General features: G+C 43.0%; 1 protein-coding gene across 1 annotated transcript in view; it reads right to left on the bottom strand.

Moving 5' to 3' along the window:
* GHR (growth hormone receptor) overlaps positions 1-22,952 on the bottom strand; it is a 290,282-nt gene that overhangs the window by 147,806 nt on the left and 119,524 nt on the right. The window contains exon 2 of the mRNA XM_060091665.1: positions 20,154-20,234. Within this exon, the coding sequence (XP_059947648.1) occupies positions 20,154-20,223 (70 nt within the window). The 5' untranslated portion in view covers positions 20,224-20,234. The remainder of the gene's footprint in view (positions 1-20,153; positions 20,235-22,952) is intronic.

Here is a 22,952-nt window from a genome sequence, read left to right as displayed (position 1 = left end):
CCGCATAGCACAGGGAGATCAGCTTGGTGCTTTGTGATCACCTAGAGGGGTGGGATAGGGAGGGTGGTAGGGAGGGAGATGCAAGAGGGAAGAGATATGGGAACATATGTATATGTATAACTGATTCACTTTGTTATAAAGCAGAAACCAACACACCATTGTAAAGCAATTATACTCCAATAAAGATGTAAAAAAAAATACCCTTTCATTTTTTGCAAAATTAAAAAAATCCAAAGGTTTGGGGAGGTAGGGAGGAACCAACTTCTTCTGCAAGAGGTGGAATTTGGGTAAATGATAGAAAAAAAGGGGGACAAGGAAGCAAAAATATCCCAAGGATAACCTGTTCCAGGTAGATTTCTGAAACCTGGGGCGGGGTCGGGGGGGACCCGAGATGCCAGGATCTTTATAAAGCTCTGCTCTAAATGTAAATCATGTGCAAACAGTGTCCCAGGAGCTTGAGGCTATCCTAATGATTCCTCTCATAGCTGTGGTCTGTGTATATCTCCTTGGGGACTTGCCAGCTCAGACTGGCCAACTCCTGGTGGCTCCCATTTAAACATTTTGCTGCTTGTCGGCACCTCCACTAGAGGGCAGCAGGTGGAAGGGAGAGGACGTCCAAATGGATCAATGTCAGCGCTTGGCAAGAGCAGCTGTCAAGGTGGGGTGCCGAGTAATGGGGGCTGCAAGGGGGCAAGTCAACTGAGTGGAAAAGATGAGAGCCTGAGTGATTAGTGGTTTTCCATTGCTAAGTGAAGCCAGGGACGAAAGGAGAAAGGGATCAGGATTAGAGGAAGCTGGGGCCAGGTTTTCCAAACCAGGTAGTCTTCAGATTCATGTTTGGAGTTTTCCTAAAACACACACACACACACACACACACACACACACACACACACACACACACACACACACACACACACACACACACACACACACACACACACACACACACACACACACACACACCCCATAACATGAAAACAGACAAACTCCAGGACATCACTCTCAGCCTTCTGCATCAGAATCTCTGGGTATGGAGCTTATGAATATGTATTTTTCAAAGAACTCCTAGCTTATTCTGAGTTAACAGCCAAGGTTGGTCTCATAAGGGTGTCTGAGGTCCCTTCCAACTCTCAGAAGACAGCCTTCAAAATAATGGTAAAATTGTCTATCCCTCTAGCAACTTGTCTTCAGAGAAAGAAGGGCAGAAGTAACTGAAATTGCTAGAATACGGATTGCAAGTTACCGTTTTCAGAGTGCTATTAGACACAATCTCCCTTAACCTTTTAATCTTCGCAGCAAGCCTGTACATAGGAAGATTTTAAAATCCCATGTATAGTTAGGGAAACCAAGTTCTAGCAAGGCCACCTAGAATGGTAGGTCTAGGAGTCATGACTACTGACTGCAGTTTATTCCAGTACATGACTACTTCCAGTGCCTTTTCAATTCTGTTCTTAACCTGGATTTATAAACAATCTTTTCAACAAATGATCTAGTGGAGCTCTAAGAATGACGCCCCAGTCCAAGGTATATGCAGAACAGGAATGGAGACAGGAATAAGAGAAAGCTGTGGTAGCAAGGCCATAGACCCATCTCTAGCCGTGTCTTCTGGTGCTCCAGGAAGCAGGAGGAGAATGGGCAGTGGTGGTTTGTGAGTGAGAAAGATGAATGAGAGTGCAAGGATCAGGGGTTATGCCTCCGCAGCTGGCCTGCCATGGCGGAGAGCAGAGTGATTTCATAAGGGTCTTGTCTCAACCCAATTCGTTCACCTGAAAATCTCTTTTCTGCTATTGACCACTCTGCCGTGAGGCTGCCACTTGGCATGTACCTTAAGACGTTTTAAATTTTGTGACGTTTCAAAACAGATTTTCAAATAGATGCCACCTGAAACTAACACAACATTGTTAATCAACTGTACTGTCATATAAAATAAAAAGTTAAAAAAAACCCATATTACCATAAAAAATAAATACCAAATGTATGACCAGTGAAGAAATATAATATGATGAAAATTTAATAGGCAAGGGGATTTTTATATTTAACTCAATGGTACTACCTGTCGTATTAAAGAAAATCACTGATTCAGAAAAAATAAAACCCAAAACCAAAACCAAAAAAAAGAAACAAATAGATTCTGCCAGCTAGGTTGCTTGCTGTCAAAGGCTAACCTGTGGAGGAATGCACACCAGACCAGGAGTCTGCATCTCGGCCCTGCCCCTGCTGATGACTACTGGACTTTGGGTAAGTCATTTAACCTCTCTGGGCCTGGGCTTTCTCATCAATAAACAGAGAGGGTGTGTGTTGCAGCTTCCAGACAGACCATGAGGACATGTTTAGTGTCAAATTATTTTGAACTGGTCCCTAACATTGAAAACTCAGGAGATTCAGATAAAAATATTTCAAGATCAACTTTTGGTTACACTCCGATGAGGAACAAATGGAGTGGTTATAATTATTCAAATAATTTAATTATTATTTTTATAGGCTATTGTCTGCCTCACCTACCCACACACCCTCTTCAAAACGCATACACATCCTGCTAAGGAAAGCTCCTTGGCAGCAGGATTTTTTTACATTTCTTGTTCACGAAAGCATTCCAGGCACCTAGAATAGTACTTGGCACATAGTAGGTACACAAAAATATTTGTTTTTTTTAAAACCATTTTTCATTGACGTATAGTTAATTTACAATAAAAAATATTTGTTGAATCAATTCCTGGTAATTTTATGAAAAGCAAGTTTTTTTCAAGCGAGGGAAGCTAAAGACAGTACAATCCAGAGATAAGACATGAGCATATCCAATAAATTCCTGATTTAAAAATCATAATACAGAAAAAAAAATCATAATACAGGCTTGGTTTTCACAATGAGTCATCAAATAAGGGCTGTCGATACATGCTTATGTTGTATACAGTATATGTCTTTCTCATAAATATAATCAAGTTGAGATTTAAAGATATAGTGCTGGGGGAGTTTTCACAGGGATTCTGAATGTACCACAAGACCCACCTGTCAGTGGTTTGTTTCGCTTGTAATGCTTAAAAAACAGCATGGCATAGATATTCTAAAGGCACGTGACAGACAGCTCAGTATGCAGAATGTTCCATATTGATGTGACCTTAAACGTGGAGACTGATTTCTCTGGTGGTAAAAGGCAGGTCTTAAGGCTGATGAAATGTAATCTCACACCAATTACATTGATTTCAACAGCTGGCTTTGCAGTTCCCACACTCCACCAGTCTTCTTCTACTAAATGCTCAGGGATGTCTCCCAGTTTACTTCACTAGGCTTTAATTCTAGAAGCTGTCAAGGGAGAACTGACAGGAAGCATGTGTCAGAAGCACTCAGATGTGGCTGTGCGTTCATGGGGATTTGTTAGCTGATATCAAAGTTGTTGCATTCCCCATAAACAAGCACGAGTGACGGGCTTTAAGTGTGATCTTCCCAAACAAATGTGACTCAAAACCATTAGGGCAGCTCATGCTAAAGCTAGCAACTCTTGCTCTAGTCAACCTGTGTGTACCTCTGCAACACAGAATAGGTAAAATTGCAGGGGAGGTTTAAAGGCAGGACAGGCTTTAATGTAAATGTGGCTCCATAGGGCACACCAGCTTTTATATGGAATTTCCTTGTTAATGAATATTTAATGCAGAACATTCTGGAATAAAGTTTGGAAATTCTGATACTTTCATAATGGTCAACCCTATCTCCATGGTACTAGCAGGTAATTACTCAGGCAGACATATCTCTATCTAAATATGCAATGTCAGATTTAGAGCTTTAAACAGGTGTTCATGATTCTAGAAATGGTTCTTCTTGAATCAACAGACCTCAAATGAACTGATCGAGGTCCATTTGAAGAATATACTCAGGACTGAGCTTCCTGTGTTATTCTCTAGTGTCTGATATTTGTGGCTCTACTTCAGGCAATCTGGGCTGGAATTTTTGTCTATTTTTTTGTTTGATGGTTTGCTATCATTGGAGCGGGTATGAAAGAAGGCGAAAATAACAGGTGTCTGTAACAACTTCAATTAAGTTGCTCATTCAGATTTCATACCTAAGTGTAGACCTAAAAAATGATTAATACCTGAATCAGTGCTGAACACAGTCAGCACACACCTGAAACACTCCTGGTAAAGCTGCATGAATATATGTCATCGTGTGAAGGAGAATTAGTCACAATTAGTCAAACGGTAATTGTTATTACAGAGCTTCAGCTGCGTAGTCCAACTGGTTTTCTATGGTTTGGGTCAAAGGCAGCCCTTCCTTCATTGGGGCTCCCATAACATTTTGTGCATGTTGTATGCATACATTCATTATGGGATGTCTTACATGATTGCTCTTTTTCTTCTAAGTTCTTTGTTTACTCGGCACACCTTTCAGCCTCTCAAGGTTTATTTATTTAAAGGTGTCCACCACCTGGTTCAAAAAAATCTTAGGATGAATGAATGAACAAATGAACCCGTGAAAAGATAAGGGCTGCATTGTAACTATATGTATACATTTTCTCTTTCCTTTTAAAAGTCTATAAACACGCTTTGTCTAATTTGACCCCTGCAACAACCCTGGGCACGGTCAGGTCAACATGCAATCACCAGATCTAGGGCAGTGGCTCTCAACTGGGGGTCATTTCCCACCCCCAGTGCCCCCTCACCCAGGGAACACTTAGCAATGTCTGGAGATGTTCTGGTTCTTACAACTGAGGGTGGAGGGTACCACCTAGTACCTAGAGGTCACGGATGCTGCTAACATGTTACAACGCACAGGACAGCTTCCACCACAAAAATTTATCTGACCTGAAATGTCAATATTGTCAAGACTGAGAAACCCTCATCCAGGCCTTCGATCTCTAAAACTATTGTAAGCCTATGTTCTGTGAGCTCCTGTCTGACATATTTTTCTGACTAAGTATGTCCTATAAGAAATCACTCAGTGTACCATATTAAACTACTCCTTGCATTCAGTCAACTTACTCAAAAACATACAAACTAACCAGAAAGTATGGGAATAGCAAGTTCATGGTTTGATTCCCAACTGCTGACCCAGGATGGATATTTGGTTTGCCCACCATGTTCTTTTAGAGAAGGCACTTGGGCATAGCTTGGAAGCACCTGGGTACTTTCATGCATTTCAAGAAGAATAATTTTGCTGTCTAAGCTCTCTTAGAACATTTACAAGTTCGCCTGCTTCTTGTGATTAAAGCTCCTAGAAGGACAGCTAGAGAGGGCTAGATGGATTTACTTATCAGCTGTTTAAAAGAAAACCCAGTGTCGAAATACTGGCAAGTTAATTCTACCTTTTGCCTTTGAGAAAATCATACATGACTTGCCTGGGGTGGGGGCGGGGGCGGGCAGTGGAGCAGGAAATCATGGTACCGCAGTGATAAGAGAACTACAGAGAGGGGGCCAGCAATCCCTTTTGTTTGTCACAACTGAACTATCTTTCTATAACTTACAAAAATGATTCCCTAACTTCATAGGTGTAGTGGAGTAACACATTTGGGGCTTTTCTAACTCCATCTCCAGCAGGATTGTGCATGTTCTAGGGAGTATCAATCCCAACAACACAGACGTGCAGAGAACAGCGAGAACAAAGGCTTCTTAGGGACATCTTATCCACTGATTTTCTGCCTTTTAAAAAATTTCCTGAACTATTCATTCACACGAAATCATACCTGGAAACTTACTGTGTAAAATCAGAATTATTACATGAAGCTGTGTTTGGACAAGAGTGGGGGACAAGAGCGGGGCACCAGAGTGCCTTGGCAGGTCAGCACTGCTCTCCCAGACTTTAACCCCAGCCCTGTCTGACCTAGCAACTCATCCTACTTGGGGATAGTTGCAGTAGGCATAGAATACTTCCTGGAAAAGCAACCTAACTGTCCTCCTTCTCCCCCTCTTGAAGGGAAGGTAAACAAAGAAGAGATTAGCCTTTACAAAAAACCTAACTCTTACCAATAACTATGCCAGGTACTTAACATGCCAGCTCACTTAACTTTCATGGATGGCTTTCTGAGCAAGATATTATTACCCCTATTTCAAGATGGGAAACGGATACGCTGAGAAATTACTCAGTCACAGAGTTGAAACTTACAGAGCTGAAATTCATACATGCACATGTTTGGTTCCCAAAGTCTACATTTTTGGTATATTATTTCTCCATGCTTTCTAAACACAGTTGATTAAAGCCCTCATCAACAAGATACATTTTTAAAACAAATACCTTGCCATTGCCCCTTCATCACCCTCAGACTAAACATCTCCAGTTCCTTTTGTGTGATTTCAAGAGTTTTCACCATTAAGATTATTTTGTTCTGGTTTACCAATATCTTTCTTAAATCTCGATATCTGGAACTCACCGGATTATTCTAGATATGTTGTGGCCAGTGCAGAGTCCAGAGGATTGGTGCTTTACTTGTTCTAGACCCTCTGTTTCTATTAAGGCAGCCTGAGTTATCTTATCTTACTTTGGTAGCTACACTGTAACAGGTGAGTTAAATTATATATCTGCAATGAGCTAAATAACTTCAAGTCTTTTACAGAGGACTTGCTGTGAGTCAGGACTGTCACTTCATTGATGATTTTTTAAAACCTAAACACAGGCCTTTACATTTATCCCTATCAAATTTTATCTTCCAGTTTTTGGCCCACTACCAAGGCTGTCAAGATATCTTGAATCCTATGTCTGTGATTCAGCACATCAGCTATCCTTGGCTTTGCATCATCTGTAGATTTGGTGAGTCTGCCTTCCTTGTCCTCACTCTAGTCACTAATTTAAAAAAAAAAGAAAAAAGGCTTAGAAAGTCTCTCACAAAGACCTTCAGACAGGGCTTGGCATGAAGGAATCCCTAGCTGGGTACTACATCCGTATCTAAGAAATAACAGAAAAAATAATTTTGGAGTTGAGAGGGACAGATTTGATTTTTTTCTCTCTGAAAAGTTTTATTCATATATCAGCAACTGAGTTTATAGAAATTAACAGCTTTTGCCCATAACCACAGAACTGATTACTGATGCAATTGGACTCATAACCCAGAGCTGGTGATTGGTTGATGTTTTTTTCCCATCACACTATTAGGTGAGATCACTGATGGCAAGAAAGACACTCCAAATTTGTTTTTAAATAATTTCTTGGTACAGTTTTCTTTTCTGACAATGTGCCCCTTTACCTTAAAAGGGCAACAGAAAAATAAATTCCAGTGAATGGAAGACTCTTGTTCATATAAGCTTCGTTTCACGTCCACTGGTTTGTATGGACAAATCTTATCAGAAAATGGTGTAGGAACAATGTTATACCAACACAAGTCCTGTGTACAAAATAGGGAATGTTAATACAGTGACGATGGGAAAAGCTTTGGGTAAGGAGGTACAGTCTTAGAAACAGGCAAAAGTACATGCTATAATAGTGAATGTGTGTAGTAGAATAATTCTCTAGGCATGTTAGTAGATGGCTTTCCTTTACTTTGACAGCTTCTGCATTCGTGGAGAATCCAGGAGTGATCAGAAGAGAAAACCCAGAGTTGCTTTCATAAGACAGTTCTTGAACCTCCTTAGAACAGTGCAGTGAGAGCCTTGTACACATAACAGGGCTGCACAGTACCAGAAGGGGTTGCTCAGTGGCCCAGGACGTACCTTTCAAGGATTTCTTTCAAAGGAGAAGAGATGGCACCTGTCCCCACAAACTTTGGCTACTGATATAACCTCAGGAAGAGATGCCCATTTGCTTTGAGGAAACTACCCATGCCTCATCATAAGTTTTACATTTGTATATAAGTATATATAAGTATCAATACTTATATATGAAATAATGCGGTCAACATTAAAAGTCAAAGTACTACATTAAACTTAATGAATCTGAATCTTAGAGGATTTACAGAAGGAGTTCATAGAGTTGCCTCCTGTTGCTTTGACATAACTGATTCTTGACCTTGGCTGAGTAAGTGAAACAAATGCAACTTCCAGAGTTCAGCTGAAATTCCTACAGAGGTGAGTACTACAGATAGTTAGGTACCACGGAAATCCTAGGACACGTGAGGCAGTGTAGCGTGCACTCTCGGGTCAGACTGCCTGGATTGGACTCTCACGTTGGCCTTCGCTAGTTATGTAAACTAGTTACGTAACTATTCTTGGTGTCCTTACCGAGAGCAGGGTAATAATGGAACTTTCCTCTTACCATTGCTGTGGGAATTAACCAAGGTTACAGGTATAAAGTACTTAAAATTGGATCCATGAAATGCTTCTATTTTTCTTGCAATGAACTGGTTTAAGTTCTCTCTCCTTACATCCCCAGTTCACCTGGTGACTATCCTGGGAAACTGTACCTCATTCCTCTTGGTCTCGTGTCTGCCATATGGCAAATGCTCAAAGAACGCTCATTGAACTCAACTGACTTGCCCGGTGTCACTCCCAGCATCTCAGAGTCAACTCACTCCAGACCCACTTGCTGGACTGATCAGATTCAATTTTACTAAAAGTATAAGAACTAGAGCACTAAGGTTTTTATCACACTTATCCTCTGAGCATTCATTGTTAAAACTATAAATATAGAACAGTATCCTGTTTCCTAAAAGTTTATGCCATTATGCCTTAGTTCTATTGTTGAAAGCATCTTAAACATTAGAATCCTCTTCCAGACAGTTTTCTGGAGTCATTATTAAAATTATCTTTAGCTTCCAAAACTTCCTTGTGCAACTGAACTGCTCCTTTCTGGCATATATTGTTATAATTCAAATTCTACATGTCTTTAGTTTGCATGTTTATTTAAGGCCTCAGGGTTTGAAATAACTCAACCTGAGGCCAGTAAGAGTTACCAGTTGTTGACTACTTGTGTGCTTTTCCTGTGTCATCTCAGCAGGTGCTTTACTATTGTTACCTCCTTGATGGTTTTAAACAAGTTCTTTTCCTCCCATTTAACAGAGGAGAAAACTGAGGCTCAGAACGTGTAAGAGACTACGAAAGCCTTTGTAGTACATGCTGTCAGTGCTCTGCTTATATAGATCCCATAACCATTTATGTGCACATGGACTCCCTGTGTGCTTTCACTCCCAACACCAGCACCTGTGTTCCTTTCGGCACCTGGAGCCATCTTGACCTGCACTTGGAGAGCTGATAGTGTCTAGGAATTTATGACCTCCAAGGGTCGCCCTTAACCATCAGCTGAGGGCTGTTCTGGAGAACTTGAAGCACTACCTCTAGAGGGGACCGAGACAGATACCATCCCCATCATCCACCCCACCGTGGGATAGCACTTGACATTGCATTCTTGCTTGTTTTTTTTTTTTCTTTTTTAGCCTTTTCCCTGTCTCATTTCCCTACTCCCTGTCAGTTTCCCCCTGGAATATTTTTCTAATAATTCACTTTCATTTGAACCCTTGTCTCAGCATCTGGCTTCTGGGGAACTCGACCTAAAAAAAAATCACACAACTCATTAATGATAGACCTGGGATCCAAACCCAATTCTGACAAAGTTCAAGATCAATGCTCTAAAATCCCCAATCTAGACTGCTTCTCCTGATGATGGCAGAGAAGATGGAAGCAGGAATCAGATATGACTGGTGCAGAGACTTGCTTACTGGTCCTACTCCCTAAGCATCTCTGTATGTTCTGTGAGTACCAGCCAAGGCCATCTGACCAGCCTCTCTCCTCACCCTCCAGAGAGTTCCTCCACAGGCCCCCTTTACCCTCTGATGGTCTAAGCCTCTGGCTGATTGCTGCTGCCCCAAGGAAGTGACAGCCAAGGGCAGGATCACAGAACCAGAGGGACACTGTGTATAACCAAATCAAGAGCAGATCAAACTGGGCTCCTAGCAACTAACTGCAGAAATCAATCAGTAATCTGCATGGTATTTATTGAATACCAACTGTGGGCTCAGTGACAGCCACGGTCCCCTCATTTCAGCCTGGAATTTCAGCTTCTTCCTTCTACCTTCTGCTTTAAGGCATCCATTGACTCTCCGCCACGTCAAAGGCTTCTGACTTTGGGTTTATAGCAACCCACTCTCAACCAACATGTTGGAGAAATCACCCTCTGCCCAAATTTGATGGTTAGAGAATAGTTTCATTTTAGAAACATCTCAGGTTAATGAAAATGCTACATGTCCTTTTGTCTTTAATATTTTTTCCTTCAGGTAAGATTTTAAGACATAAAAATACAGGCTTTTAGTACCCATCCATAGAAATAAGACAAGACAGGTCATACTGGGGAGTAGCTACACTTTTGCCTTTCACACCTATAATGGCTATATAAACACGAGTTTGACACGCATATATGGCCATGGTATGCACAGAAGTTAATCCAGGTCTTTCTATTCCTCGATAAGAGCTTTCCAGGAAGTCAGGCTTAGTGATAGCTACAAAGGGAGAGAGAGCTAGTCAGCCATGCTTATGCAGTTCAGAGCAAACACCCAGAGACTATGGTGCTGGCCCGGCTCACAAGGGAAGCCGGGCACAATCACAAACTGGTTTGTAAACTTGGCCTGGGCTGTCTGAGCACAGCTCCTCGGTACTTCACTGCATTCTCCACCTCACAAGCTAATCTGGCCCGACTGTGCCCTGACATGGGGCAGGGCTCTTTGACTGGTTCCCCCACTTCCCTGACTGCCCTGCTCTCTTTAAAAAAAAAAAAAAAAAAAAAAGCATGGTGCTTCTTGCTTCAGCCAAGGAAGCAGCTGGCCCACTGGTTGGGTAGCAGAGGAAGGAGGATTGGTCCTGAACGTTACACAGCCACAAAACGGTCCTTTCCTAAAAAACTGAGCTCTCAGTTTGGGGGAAACCAAGGCATGGTAAACATCACCAATTCAATCTCCACTAATATAAGTCTATTAATACTAAATAACACACAGCTATCCACAAGTCAAATATTCTGAACGTTATTTCTCCTTTTACAAATTTGCAAGATTTTACTAAAAGATTAGATTACACAAAATACAACTTTTTTCCATATTCATGGATGAAGAAATTAAGGATTTGATCATATACCTGATTTAATTTTGAGAATTTCATACTTCAAGATGGGCTCTCATTGGAAACTGGAAAAACCTGATATTTAAGGGATGAGGCTGGGAAAACTGATCTAGCTCTCCATAAGATCCCTAGTCATGGTCTTTCGTAATCTAAAGTTCAATGTCTGAAGGGGCAGAGAAAACTTGAATTTGGAATCTGCAGGCCTCAGTATACCTGTCAATATTTGAGGAGATTTAATCAGGTAGGTGGGGCACAGATAAAGGTGGTGTCAGGGGTAGGTGCTGGGTGACTGGTTTATTCAATGCAGGATGTTGGCCAGTAGCTGGTGCATGCGGTACAGAGTCCAGTCACCTGGGAAAAGGTTGGCAAGACAGGTAAAGGGCATCAGGCTCCCAGGCATTGGTGTGTTGGGCAAAGTTCTGACCCTGGGTGCCTCTGAAGTATAGAGCAGGAAAATGAGAGCATTCCATCCACAGGGAAAGGCCACAGATCAGGGCTTCGGGTAGGGCACAGGGATACTTGGGGCTTCTTGGAGAATAGCTTCTACAGTTGCACAGCTATTTCCAGACACTTTCTACTGGAAGGGGGTCCAAATCCAGCCTCTGCCCTGGTTAGGGCTGGACATAACAGAGCATTAGTGACAACTGTGGACAATTACTGGGAAAGTTCCAGGTCAGGATTTAGATGTTGATTCCCTTAAATAAAATGAAGATCTACTCCATGTGTCAGAATGCTAGAGGAGGGGATACAGGGGTGAACAAAACATCCTCCATGAATTTTCAGGTCTAGTGAGTTTTAATCTATAACTATTTATTACACAGAGTATGCAGTGGTCATTTTGTCCATCAGTCGAAAACAAATTGTGTGTATTTCAAGCTCAATCCAGAATTTGTCACACAACTTAAAACGCAGATGTCACGACAACTTCATTTAGAAGAGAGACACAAAACAAATGGCGCCTCCCCAAACCCCTGATCCCCCACCACTGGCTGGCCCTTTGCCCATCCCTGTGTGCTGCATCTTGGGGAAAGCTTCTAAAACAACAAACAACATCCTGAAACATTCCCTCCGCGGTTGGGACATGCGCCTCCACACCCTAATACCTGCAACCCTGCTGTGGAGCTGTAACACAGACACTGTCATTAGTGAAGGTTAAGGCTTAAGGCTGGTAAGTTGTGACAGAAACAGAGAGTCCTGATAGATGTATCTGATGAAATATCGCGGATTCATTTTGGACGACTTTGGGAAATACAGACCAGAGAAGACTGATTTGCAGCTGAGCTTGAAGAAGTGCTCCAGGCCCCTGGGCCTCCCAGTCTGTGCAGCGCCGGCCAGACGGGGCGCCACGGAATCCTGTCTGTACGATCAGTTGCATCCGATTTCAAAGTGTGTTTATGTCACACATCATCACCACCCTTAGGCTGCTAACTACAGACGGGGAGGAAGCTTTGCTCCGAGTCTGAGCGATGACACTGTTGACTGCCTGTGAGTGTTTCTGGAAGAGCCCAAATGGGACCCTGATGCCCGCTGCTTGTGAAAACTGATGGTGGTCCTCGGGCTGTGGCTGCTGGGGACTCTGCCTGATGACAAGTTAGACATCCATAACTATGTCTGGCAGGCAGTTACAACGGGCAGGGGATAGGCCCCTAAGATGCCTTTGTGGGTGGCTCTGAACCGCCTAGAATTCTATATCATCGAGTTTAAGGTTAAGGGTTTAAACTAAACCAAAGTAACACATTGACTTAAAATCAGGGTGAGAAGAAAACCACCACCCACAGGTTCTTCCCGAGAGGGTTTTCCTAGGGAAAAGATGCTGGGTGATTGAGGGACCCTGGGGCCCTAGTTGTGGAGGACATTAGGCAGGGAGAGGCTGGCCGGGCCAGTCCAAGCCAGTGTGGACTTCTGCACAGTTAAACTTGGGTTAGCTTCCACTAGAGGCAGAAACCCAGGTGTGTCAATGAACAAGAGCTGGTGGCCGGCACCACACATCAAACACATTCTGTCAACCCCGTTCCTGTCCTCCCATAATAGAAGCCCTAGTTTAGGCTACTGAACCAAAGTGGTGTGGAGACAGTTTGCACACCAGGACCGGCTCTTGTCCTGTAATGGTTGGCAGATGATTGTCCTATAATCTAAGGCAGAAGATTGGAAGTATGGTTCATCATTGGCATGCGTGACCTGAATGTTCAAGGTTCAGGCTATTCTTAGGTGGGGGTCCCAGTCCTTTTTTTTTTTTTTTCGGTACGCGGGCCTCTCACTGCTGTGGCCTCTCCCGTTGTGGAGCACAGGCTCCGGACGCGCAGGCTCAGCGGCCATGGCTCACGGGCCCAGCCGCTCCGCGGCATGTGGGATCTTCCTGGACCGGGGCACGAACCCGTGTCCCCTGCATCGGCAGGCAGACTCTTAACCACTGCGCCACCAGGGAAGCCCTCCCAGTCCTTTTAATACTAATTAGCTGAGGCACAAACCTCATCACTCACACTGCCAGCTGCTTCATAGAGGTGAGTCACGTAGCTACTGTGTAAGCTTCGCCGACCTCCCAGATTCTGCTCAGTGCATAACTCTGCTGCCCTTGACCCATCCTGCGTATATTTTATTGCATTCCATGAGATAAGTACATATTCCAGGGATGATCAAATATATGGGGGTATGTCAAGGTCTCGGGATTGAGTCATGAATGTGCAGAGACTACATAGGAATGGAGCTCAGGCCTTTGTCCCCGCTGTGGACCCTCAGGGCACAGTGACCAAGCCATAGCACAGACACACTGCAGAGGGGAGCAGACAGCCGTGGGACCTGGGCTGGGCACAGGCAGGAGGGGCTCTGGGAAATGGCGCAAAAGAAAGTTTGCTAAGATACTCTGCTGTCATCAGTCTCAGTGTTTCCCCCTCCACAGAGCTGTTCCGTGCAAGTACCACTTCACTGCTAATAGGCTGAGCTGTGTTCCAGGGCTTCACTCTATTAAAAGTGAGTCACTGCTGATGTTGATAACATGTAATTGGAAAAAATCCACATGTAATTGGACTCCGAGTACTCCGCAACATCTGTCTACAACCCATCTATTTTGTTTTAGCCACCACTGGCACACTTGCATCATCTCTCCTAACCTATTACAACCATCTTCCTCCGCATTCACCGCTCTCCAATTCACTTTGACTCGATTACCGGCTGTATTTCCAAAAGGCCAATCTAACCGTATTATTACCCTGCTTAAAACTCTTTAATAACCTTAGCGAGCCATGATTAAATTAGGTTTACTTATCTGTCTTCTCTTCTATAGACCACGAGCTCCTTAAAGGTAGAAACATAAATTCAAAATTCATCCTTGAATCCATACACGTGCTCGATAAAAACTTGCCAAAAGTCCTCATCACACACAAAGGTCTCTGCCTATCTTCCACTGGCATCATCCAGGTAGACAAGACCAGAAGCTCTGTCGCCTGGCCTGCTATGACCTGAACTCTGGCGTCTTAGCATCTGTGACACCAGGAAGACCAGGTGATGTAGGTCTGCTAATGTCCACGGCACTAGAAGAGGCTAAGATTTCTTCTTGCCTCTTGAAGTAAAGACAGCAGTAATCTTAAGCTCTATGGCTTTCTCCCTCACTTCCAGCGTGCATTCAAGGAAAGTGCGCATTGTTCCTTCTTGAAAACATTTTTAACAGGCTCACGCTTCACTGTTTACCAACTACAGCCATGACTCTAATACTTGCTTGAAATATATCCTGTATGTCCTGAAGCTCTCAGGGCTCTGTGGAGCTTCACCAGCAAAGGGGCACGAAAGTGTAAGGTTTATTTAGAAAAAATAAAATGTTCCTGCCACTGTGTCATTATTTCCTATCTGTTAGCAATGAGAATAGAGGCGTCTTTTCTTTCACACAAGTGCTGTGTGTGTTTGCATAAGTTTATGAAAAATGTTCAAAGGTATACAAAGAACATTATTTGGGGGATCCTGGTTCCTTTGGGACATGGCATCTCACTCCTAGTGTAAGGTTTTTATCTTGACTGGTATGGAATGATATTTAGAGTGATAAGATACTAATTATGTGCTTTGCCTGCAAACCATGACATGTATATACACACACATATATTACACATAAATAGTTTTCTTTTTGGTTGCGCCATGTGGCTTGCGGGATCTTGGTTCCCCGACCAGGGATCAGACCCGGGCCCTGGCAGTGAAAGCGTGGAATCCTAACCACTAGACTGCCAGGGAATTCCCTGTGTATGCTTTATATAAATATTACACACACACACACACACACACACAGTACCATCATGAACCTCTTACCTGGCCTACAACTTTAAGAACTATGACTTGCTTCCTCTCCAAAATACTACCCATCCTTCGAGACCCAGCAAGACTTGCCTTTTCCATGAAGCTTTTGCCATCTCTAGACCTTCTGTAATTTAACTCGAGTTCATAGACCTAAGTTTACGTCCAAAGGGAATAATTACAAACACAGTGCTCATGTACCATGCACTCTGGCCAAATTAATCGTACGCCTTCCACAAAGTAAGTGCTCAAAAAACCTCTGTTGGATGCTGTGTGTGTGAAATAGAACCACTCATTCCTAGCGCAGTGCCCCGTACATAGTGTAAACCCAGTGACTGGCTGACTTGTTCTCTGCGTACACCTCATATCTACACCTGTGCACGTCTTTTATGTTGTTCTTTTATCACACACGCTATTCCTGCAGCCACTCCCTGCTCTTCTAGGCCTTTCAAAGTCTTAACCCAGTATTCTAATATCTGCTGAAATAACACCTAACTCCCCTGTGAAGTTCTCTGTGCTTCATCACATCCTGAGCTGACTCTCCTCTCTTCACTCCTCTTAAAGAGTGTAGTTCAGGCCACTATTTCTATAGTTAATACATTCTGCCTCATATAGTCTTTTCTTTTCTTTTTTTTTTCCCCTGTACACGGGCCTCTCACTGTTGTGGCCTCTCCCACTGAACAGCACAGGCTCCGGATGCGCAGGCTCAGCGGCCATGGCTCACGGGCCCAGCCGCTCCACGGCATGTGGGATCTTCCCGGACCGGGACACGAATCCGCATCCCCCGCATTGGCAGGCGGACTCCCAACCACTGCGCCACCAGGGAAGCCCAGAGTAATCCTTTATACATATTCTTGATCTCTTAAGTCATGATAAATTCCTTGAGGGAAGAATCACTGTTTTCGTCATAGCCGTAATTTCAATCTTTAAAAATGGAAAACTCTAAAGAAATATCTGTAAATTGAATTTGTTGAATTAACTATTCCAGTCCACCTTAATTTGGCCCTTTTTAGAGCATCTTGGCCATCTGTATTCATCACGCAATTTAGGCCTTAAAACTATACAGTCTCTCATTAATTTCTAGAAGTTCCTCATATCCTAACTAGACTGAACTTCTTCAGGTCGGGGCTAGCCTGCTCCCACCTTACACTGCTGAGGTCAAAGAGGATGCTCACTTGTGGACCAACAGAAATAGGAGAGGTATAACAACGTATAACAGGCCCTCCTCAGAAGAATATTTGTATCCATTAAGTCTTTACACACATTTCTCATTAAAATCATCTTTGCAGAAGCAGCAGTTTCTTTTTTAATTAATTTATTTTTATTTTTATTTATTCTTGGCTGCATTGGGTCTTCGTTGCTGCACACAGGCTTTCTCTAGTTGCAGCAAGCGGGGGCTACTCTTCATTGCGGTGAGCAGGCTTCTCATGGTGGTGGCTTCTCTTGTTGTGGAGCACGGGCTCAGTAGTTGTGACTCGCGGGCTCTAGAGTGCAGGCTCAGTAGCTGTGGCGCACAGGCTTAGTTGCTCCGAGGCATGTGGCATCTTCCCGGACCAGGGCTTGAACCCGTGTCCCCTGAATTGGCAGGCAGATTCCCAACCACTGCGCCACCAGGGAAGCCCAGGAGTAGCAGTTTTGATGCAACCAGTTGACAGTTCAACCCTGTGAATCCCTCTGAAAATGAAACGTTGTTGCTCATTCCTGATTTTGGAATAAGAAATTCTTCCTGAGGACACTTCTACACTGTTGGTGGGAATGTAAACTGGGGCAGCCACTATGGAAAACAGTATGGAAGTTCTTCAAAAAACTAAAAATAGAACTACCGCATGATCCATCAACTCCACTCCTGGATATATATCCAGAAAGATGAAAACACTAATTTGAAAAGACACATGCACCCCGATGTTCATAGTAGCACTATTTACAATAGCCAAGACATGGAAGCAACCCAAGGGTCCATCAACAGACAAACTGATAAAAAGGATATGGCATATATATATACAATGGAATATTACTCAGCCATAAAAAAGAATGAAATTCTGCCATTTGCAGCAACGTGGATGGACCTGGAGGGTATTATGCTTAGTGAAAAAAGTCAGACAGAGAAAGACAAATACTGTATGATATCACTTATTTGTGAAATCTAAAAAATAAAACAAACAAATGTATATAGCAAAAGAGAAACAGACTCACAGATACAGAGAACAAACTAGTAGTTACCAGCAGGGAGAGGGGAGGGGAGAGGGGCAAGATAGGGGTATGGGATTAAGAGGTACTAACTACTATATATAAAATAGATAAGCCAAATGGATATATTCTACAGCACGAGGCATTATAGCCATCATTTTGTAATAACTTGGAATGGAATATAATCTATAAAAGTACCGAGTCACTAGGCTGTACACCTGAAACTAATATAATATTGTAAATCAACTATATTTTAATTTAAAAAATTCAATAAACTGTGGTACATCCAGAAAAAAGAAGAAAAAGAAAGAAATTCTCCCTGAGAGTATGTAACCTGCCTTGAGGATCGTATGTAAAGACTAATTAATATTAAGGATGAAAGACAAACAGAGAGCATCAATTACAACACTTTAGCTAATACAATGGGGGTACTGTTCGATGCTTAGTTCTCATTAAATTTCCAAAAGGGCAATTAGACTTAATAAAAACATCCTCTTAGGGCCAGCATATTTTAAATTGCTCATCTGCCTAAGCAAGAAGAGCCCTGCTTGAGGCTTTCAGTGCCAACGTTCCTGAGGCATGCAGATCTGCCATCTCCTCCCAGCTCCTGGGCAGCTTTTCTCCCCATGACGCTTCCCAGTTCCTTTCCTCAGCAGTGCCACCTCTTCCACTGACTAAACTTAATTCAGTGAATGGCTGGTGAAACTACAGTAGCATCTTTTTTTTTTTTTTAAGTCCTCCCTTACATTTTTAGTCTGCCTCATACAATGGGAGAGAAAATAAAAATAAAGTGATTTGGGTACAATCCAGACCTGGCAGAAAAAGAAACACATGGCCCATGAATGTCATCTGAGATTCAATCCATGTCATATCAGGAGATCACTCTGGCTGAACTCATCAGATAAATGGCCAGCGCCAGCAACACACACACACACACACACGCTCAGGTTCAAACATGCTTATCTGCACCTTCTTATATAAACATCATACCACGTCCTTAACAATCCCCAGGCCATTTTAAGGTAAGAATTTTGGAGTAGCCACATATTCCAAAGGAATTTTGGTTAGCCTACTAAGAAAAAGAAAAGAAGAAATTTTTTTCCTTTGCTAAATTACTTAGTATGTGTAAGTAATGTTAAACAATGTGATTTGTATTTACTATAAACCATTGCATTATCTTATGCTCTGCTGCCCCCAAATAAACAAAGCAAACACAAAACTATCAAAAAGCAAAAAAACAAGCAAACATAAAACCAGCTAATGGTTTTGTTTCCTCTATGAAGTTAAAGGCTTGCTAAAATGTCAAAGCAGCTGAAATAGGTGCTCTTTGCCGACTCTCTAGGTCAAAAATGTAACTTGAGCTCTAGTCTTTTAGCTGAGGATACATTTTAAATTTTCTTTAAAGATTTCCTTTGCCATACTTTTCATTTCACAAGTCTTTTAAATTCCTCGAGCCTTGCCCAGTGGAGTGAAAGTCACCTTAATGAAGAAAGTAGAGACCTAACCACCATGACTTTGGAATAGCAGAGGATCTCAGCTGTAATTCTTTGGCTGAGAACCAGGGTCTAAAACCAGCCATGGGAAAAGCTGCTGACATGGAGCCTGCAATTCTCTCCATGTTTGACTTGCAAAATGTTGACATTATAACACCAGAGAGACCCCAAAATATTTCAAACAATTATGGCTTCTTTTCTATAAATATTTTAAAATTGTTTTAGGAGATAAAATAACATATTTTATACTTGTTGTTTTCTTAGTTACTCTGGTTGCCCTCAGCAGCTCACTACTAGGGATTTATTTTTGGCTCGAAGGTCAGGGAGGACATTTTAAGGCACTACTTCTGCTGCTAAACTGTGTTTTCCAAGATGAGTTGCCTGGTAAGTAGGGGAGTTGGCCACTCTTAAAGCAACAAGTGACTGTGGTATCACAGGATAGGAGAAATGATGATTTCTTTCTTTTGCTGAAGCTCAAGCAAGAAAAAAAATCAAGTACTCAAGATGATATTTTAAAACGTCTCCCACCCTCGTTACGAGCACAATTTTCTTTCTGGGCAGAAAAATATTTTTCATTCCCTTTCATTTCTCTCCTGTTCCAGTTATTGCTGTGTGAGACCTAAGTTTGAATACATGGCAACTCTTCCAATAGGAAGAGGGTATAAAAGGGGAGGGAGAATTACAGAGATGGCCAAGGAAACTCGTGACTTTGAGTATCTTATCCAACTATTTCGGGTGTTTCCTCCTTCAGCTTTAGCTAAATGGTAATCACCCAGAGAGTAAGAGGTAAAATGTATTTGAAATCTGCAATTTCCACTCTCAGAGAATATGATTGAGGACTTAATTCTGAGCCCTGGAAATAGGCTATGATATCCTTAGTCACAGATGAGCTGAGTGATCAGTACGTTAATAATCCTTCAGTGCAATTTCAATCTCTCTCCCAGAGCCTGAGGACCAAGAGACCTGGCTTGCCTTCACCAGAAATGCCCTCAGCATGATTTGCAGCATTTATTTTTGACGTGGAGACATCAGATGCCAAAGCTGACTACTGTTTTCCTCCTAAAAACATCCCCAGAAACGTCCTCCTGGTTTGTGATTTTAAAGCTACAACAGGTTTTCTATTTACTGCTACTTAAAACTTACCTCTTCTAATTACATCATCCAGAGAACTTAGATTTAACAAATAAAGTTCAGTGTGGTTTCAAAACACTGCGGGTGGGAATGGAAAAGCAGGACTCACCTTGACTCCCAGAAAAAGCATCACTTGAGCCTGCCACTGCCAAGGTCAACAGCAGCTGCCAGAGATCCATACCTGTAGGACCTGTGATCATACAAAGAGGAATAAGATAAAGCTAAGCAATTAAAAGCAGACTATTTTCATTAAAAATTGTTTAAAGACTGGCTAAATTATGAATGAGTTGACATGCACAGCAGCTCTAGAAGGAGTCTTTGTAAGTCTTTCACTGCCCTAGAGTCTCACGTTGTCATACTTTTCATGAGAGCAACAGCAGGTTGTAATAAATTCGACTTCCGGTGGGGGCCGGCCTCCGGAAATAACATGGACACTAGAGATTTTCACAGCCTGGCCGGCAGCCATAGGACCACCACACAACACATGACCCCCACGCACTGCTTCCATAACAGGGCCAGTGTGGTTCACTTTCATCTGATCTGGAAATAGAAACTCTTCAGCAGTATCACCAAGCAAGGGGCCTTGAGCTGGACAGCCCATAAAAGGGAAAACAAAACAACCCACTTCAGTAGTAGTAAAACTTCTCCAGTGTGTGTCCCAGTGAACAAAAGAGCTCAATTAACACTCAAAACACTGTGCTAATGAGCCATCCTAAGGAGCTTTAACCAGAAGGCATCAGTAAGGAGGTAAGAAGCAAAAGAAAACAAAACACTGGTGCTTCCTAGGTGGCTTCCCCTAGGACACCTGGTGTCCTTGTGGGTTTCAGGAGGAATGTGGTCTCTGAAAGGCCCAGGAATGTGAACACCTCAGACTCTAAGAAGGGTCAGTTTGTGGCTGGGCTAGCCATTTGGAATCCCAAGTGTGGCCACACCTTGAAGCCTTTGATGAATGGGGGAGCAGGTCAGCATGCCTCAGCCAGCACACACCTTTACCTGGAGGAAATGAAGCTACTTGGGAATAAGTAAACCAGGTGTCCACCTCCTGGGTCTCTAAAGAGACAATTTTGGCTGGCTTAAAATGAACTCAGCAGACTGCCCTTTAGAGAGCTGTTGCTACATCTGACGACTAACGCCAACTACTCTAAAGCTTAGCTGCAATATTTCCATGAAATTACAGTACTTTACAAGTCACTCAGGCAAATCTGATCATCATACTGGGGGCTTCACCAGTGCCACTTGACTTATTTTTATTACTGTACAATCTTGACAATAATAAAATAGCCCTCTGCTACCCCTAATCAAACTGAAACGATGAACACAAATGTTTGTTTTCACGGATAGTGGAATGCGGTGGTCCGGGTAATGGCTGCGTAATTCTGAATAGGTAGTAAATGTCTCACACTCTACACTTTCATTTCTAGACAGCGGATGATGCATCATTTTTTAAATTCTATGATTTTAACGTTGTTAAGAAATTCTAAGAAGACATCTCTAGGTGAATGGAATCTCCCCCTGCGTCTGAATATCCAGGTGTAGCCCACATGCATGAGGATGCCCCACATACACTGCCCCATGGGGTCATTCATAGGACTGAGTGTGACGGCGCAGATGAACACACTTTGCCAACTGTGAGAGTTCACACTAATGTGAGGTGTGGTTATTATAACACCCATGTTTTAAATTCTGAACCTGGAAGGCTCTGGGCTCATGGCCTTGCATCATCCTCAGCTACTTTCACTGAGCATCTCTCCCAAGGTCCTTTACTCCTAGGTGAACAGGCCATTGTAATCATAGTTTGAAGTCTCCAGCAGAAATACATAAAAAGGCTAAAAACAAATACGTTATAGGTTGAAAATGCTATCCTCTGGGTAACTGGATATTTCCTTTTAAATTCTGTTTTACAAGTATTTTTTTAAGGAGGAAAAGCATTGAGGAACTGGATTCTGTACATAGTGCTGGTTTTACTCGCCATCCCTCAAGACACCACGTGTCAGGTAAAGAAGCCTTCCTCCTCTGCCACAGGCTCTCTTGATGTTGGGTTGTAACAATGAGTCCCATTCCCAGGCAACACTGTATGCTCCCCAGCTGAATAAGGATATGAACAGGTTTGCATTTCTCAGAAGGATGCTTCCTCTGGTTTCAAAGTTACCTCTTCGAAATTCTCAAAGAGGCTTGGCAGATGCCAGAGACAAGTGAATTTTGTTTCAGATGAATCATAGTTGGCGCCCTCCCATCCCCAATCTTTTTTTTTTTTTTTTTTTTTTTTTGCGGTACGCGGGCCTCTCACTGTTGTGGCCTCTCCCATTGCGGAGCACAGGCTCCGGACGTGCAGGCCCAGCGGCCATGGCTCACGGGCCCAGCCGCTCCGCGGCATGTGGGATCTTCCCGGACCGGGGCACGAACCCATGTCCCCTGCATCGGCAGGCGGACTCTCAACCACTGTGCCACCAGGGAAGCCCCCAACCCCAATTTTTTGAAAGCTGCTGCCTACAAATGAACTTCGCTTCTGCCAAGTAAGGAACTGATTATTGCAACAGTTTCTTTATGAGCCAAACACATCTCTACAGAATACATTCTATCTCACACAACAAATCAGAATCCCCGAAGCAAAATTAACCAGAAACCTGTTTGCACACTCCGACAGCAGAAAAGGAGGTATTTAAGACGGCCGTCCTCCCACATGGAAGAGAACAGTTCACTGCCAAGGAGAGCAGGGCATAGGGACTCCCAGCTCTACGGCTCTAACTAGGGGTGGGAACAGAGAAGAGGATAAGGCAATGTGGCTGCTGGATTCTGTAAGGGTGAAGGGTTTCCTTAGAGACTAACACTCCCAGTCCACTGCTGCTGGCTCGGTGGGGATGACTCCGAAAGCGGCCCCCTTTGCACTCCCCCCTCTCCTTGCACCCCC

This window comes from Mesoplodon densirostris, chromosome 3 (genome assembly GCF_025265405.1).
Source record: "Mesoplodon densirostris isolate mMesDen1 chromosome 3, mMesDen1 primary haplotype, whole genome shotgun sequence".
Lineage (NCBI taxonomy): Eukaryota > Metazoa > Chordata > Mammalia > Artiodactyla > Ziphiidae > Mesoplodon > Mesoplodon densirostris.
This window is presented reverse-complemented; position numbering and strand designations above follow the sequence as displayed.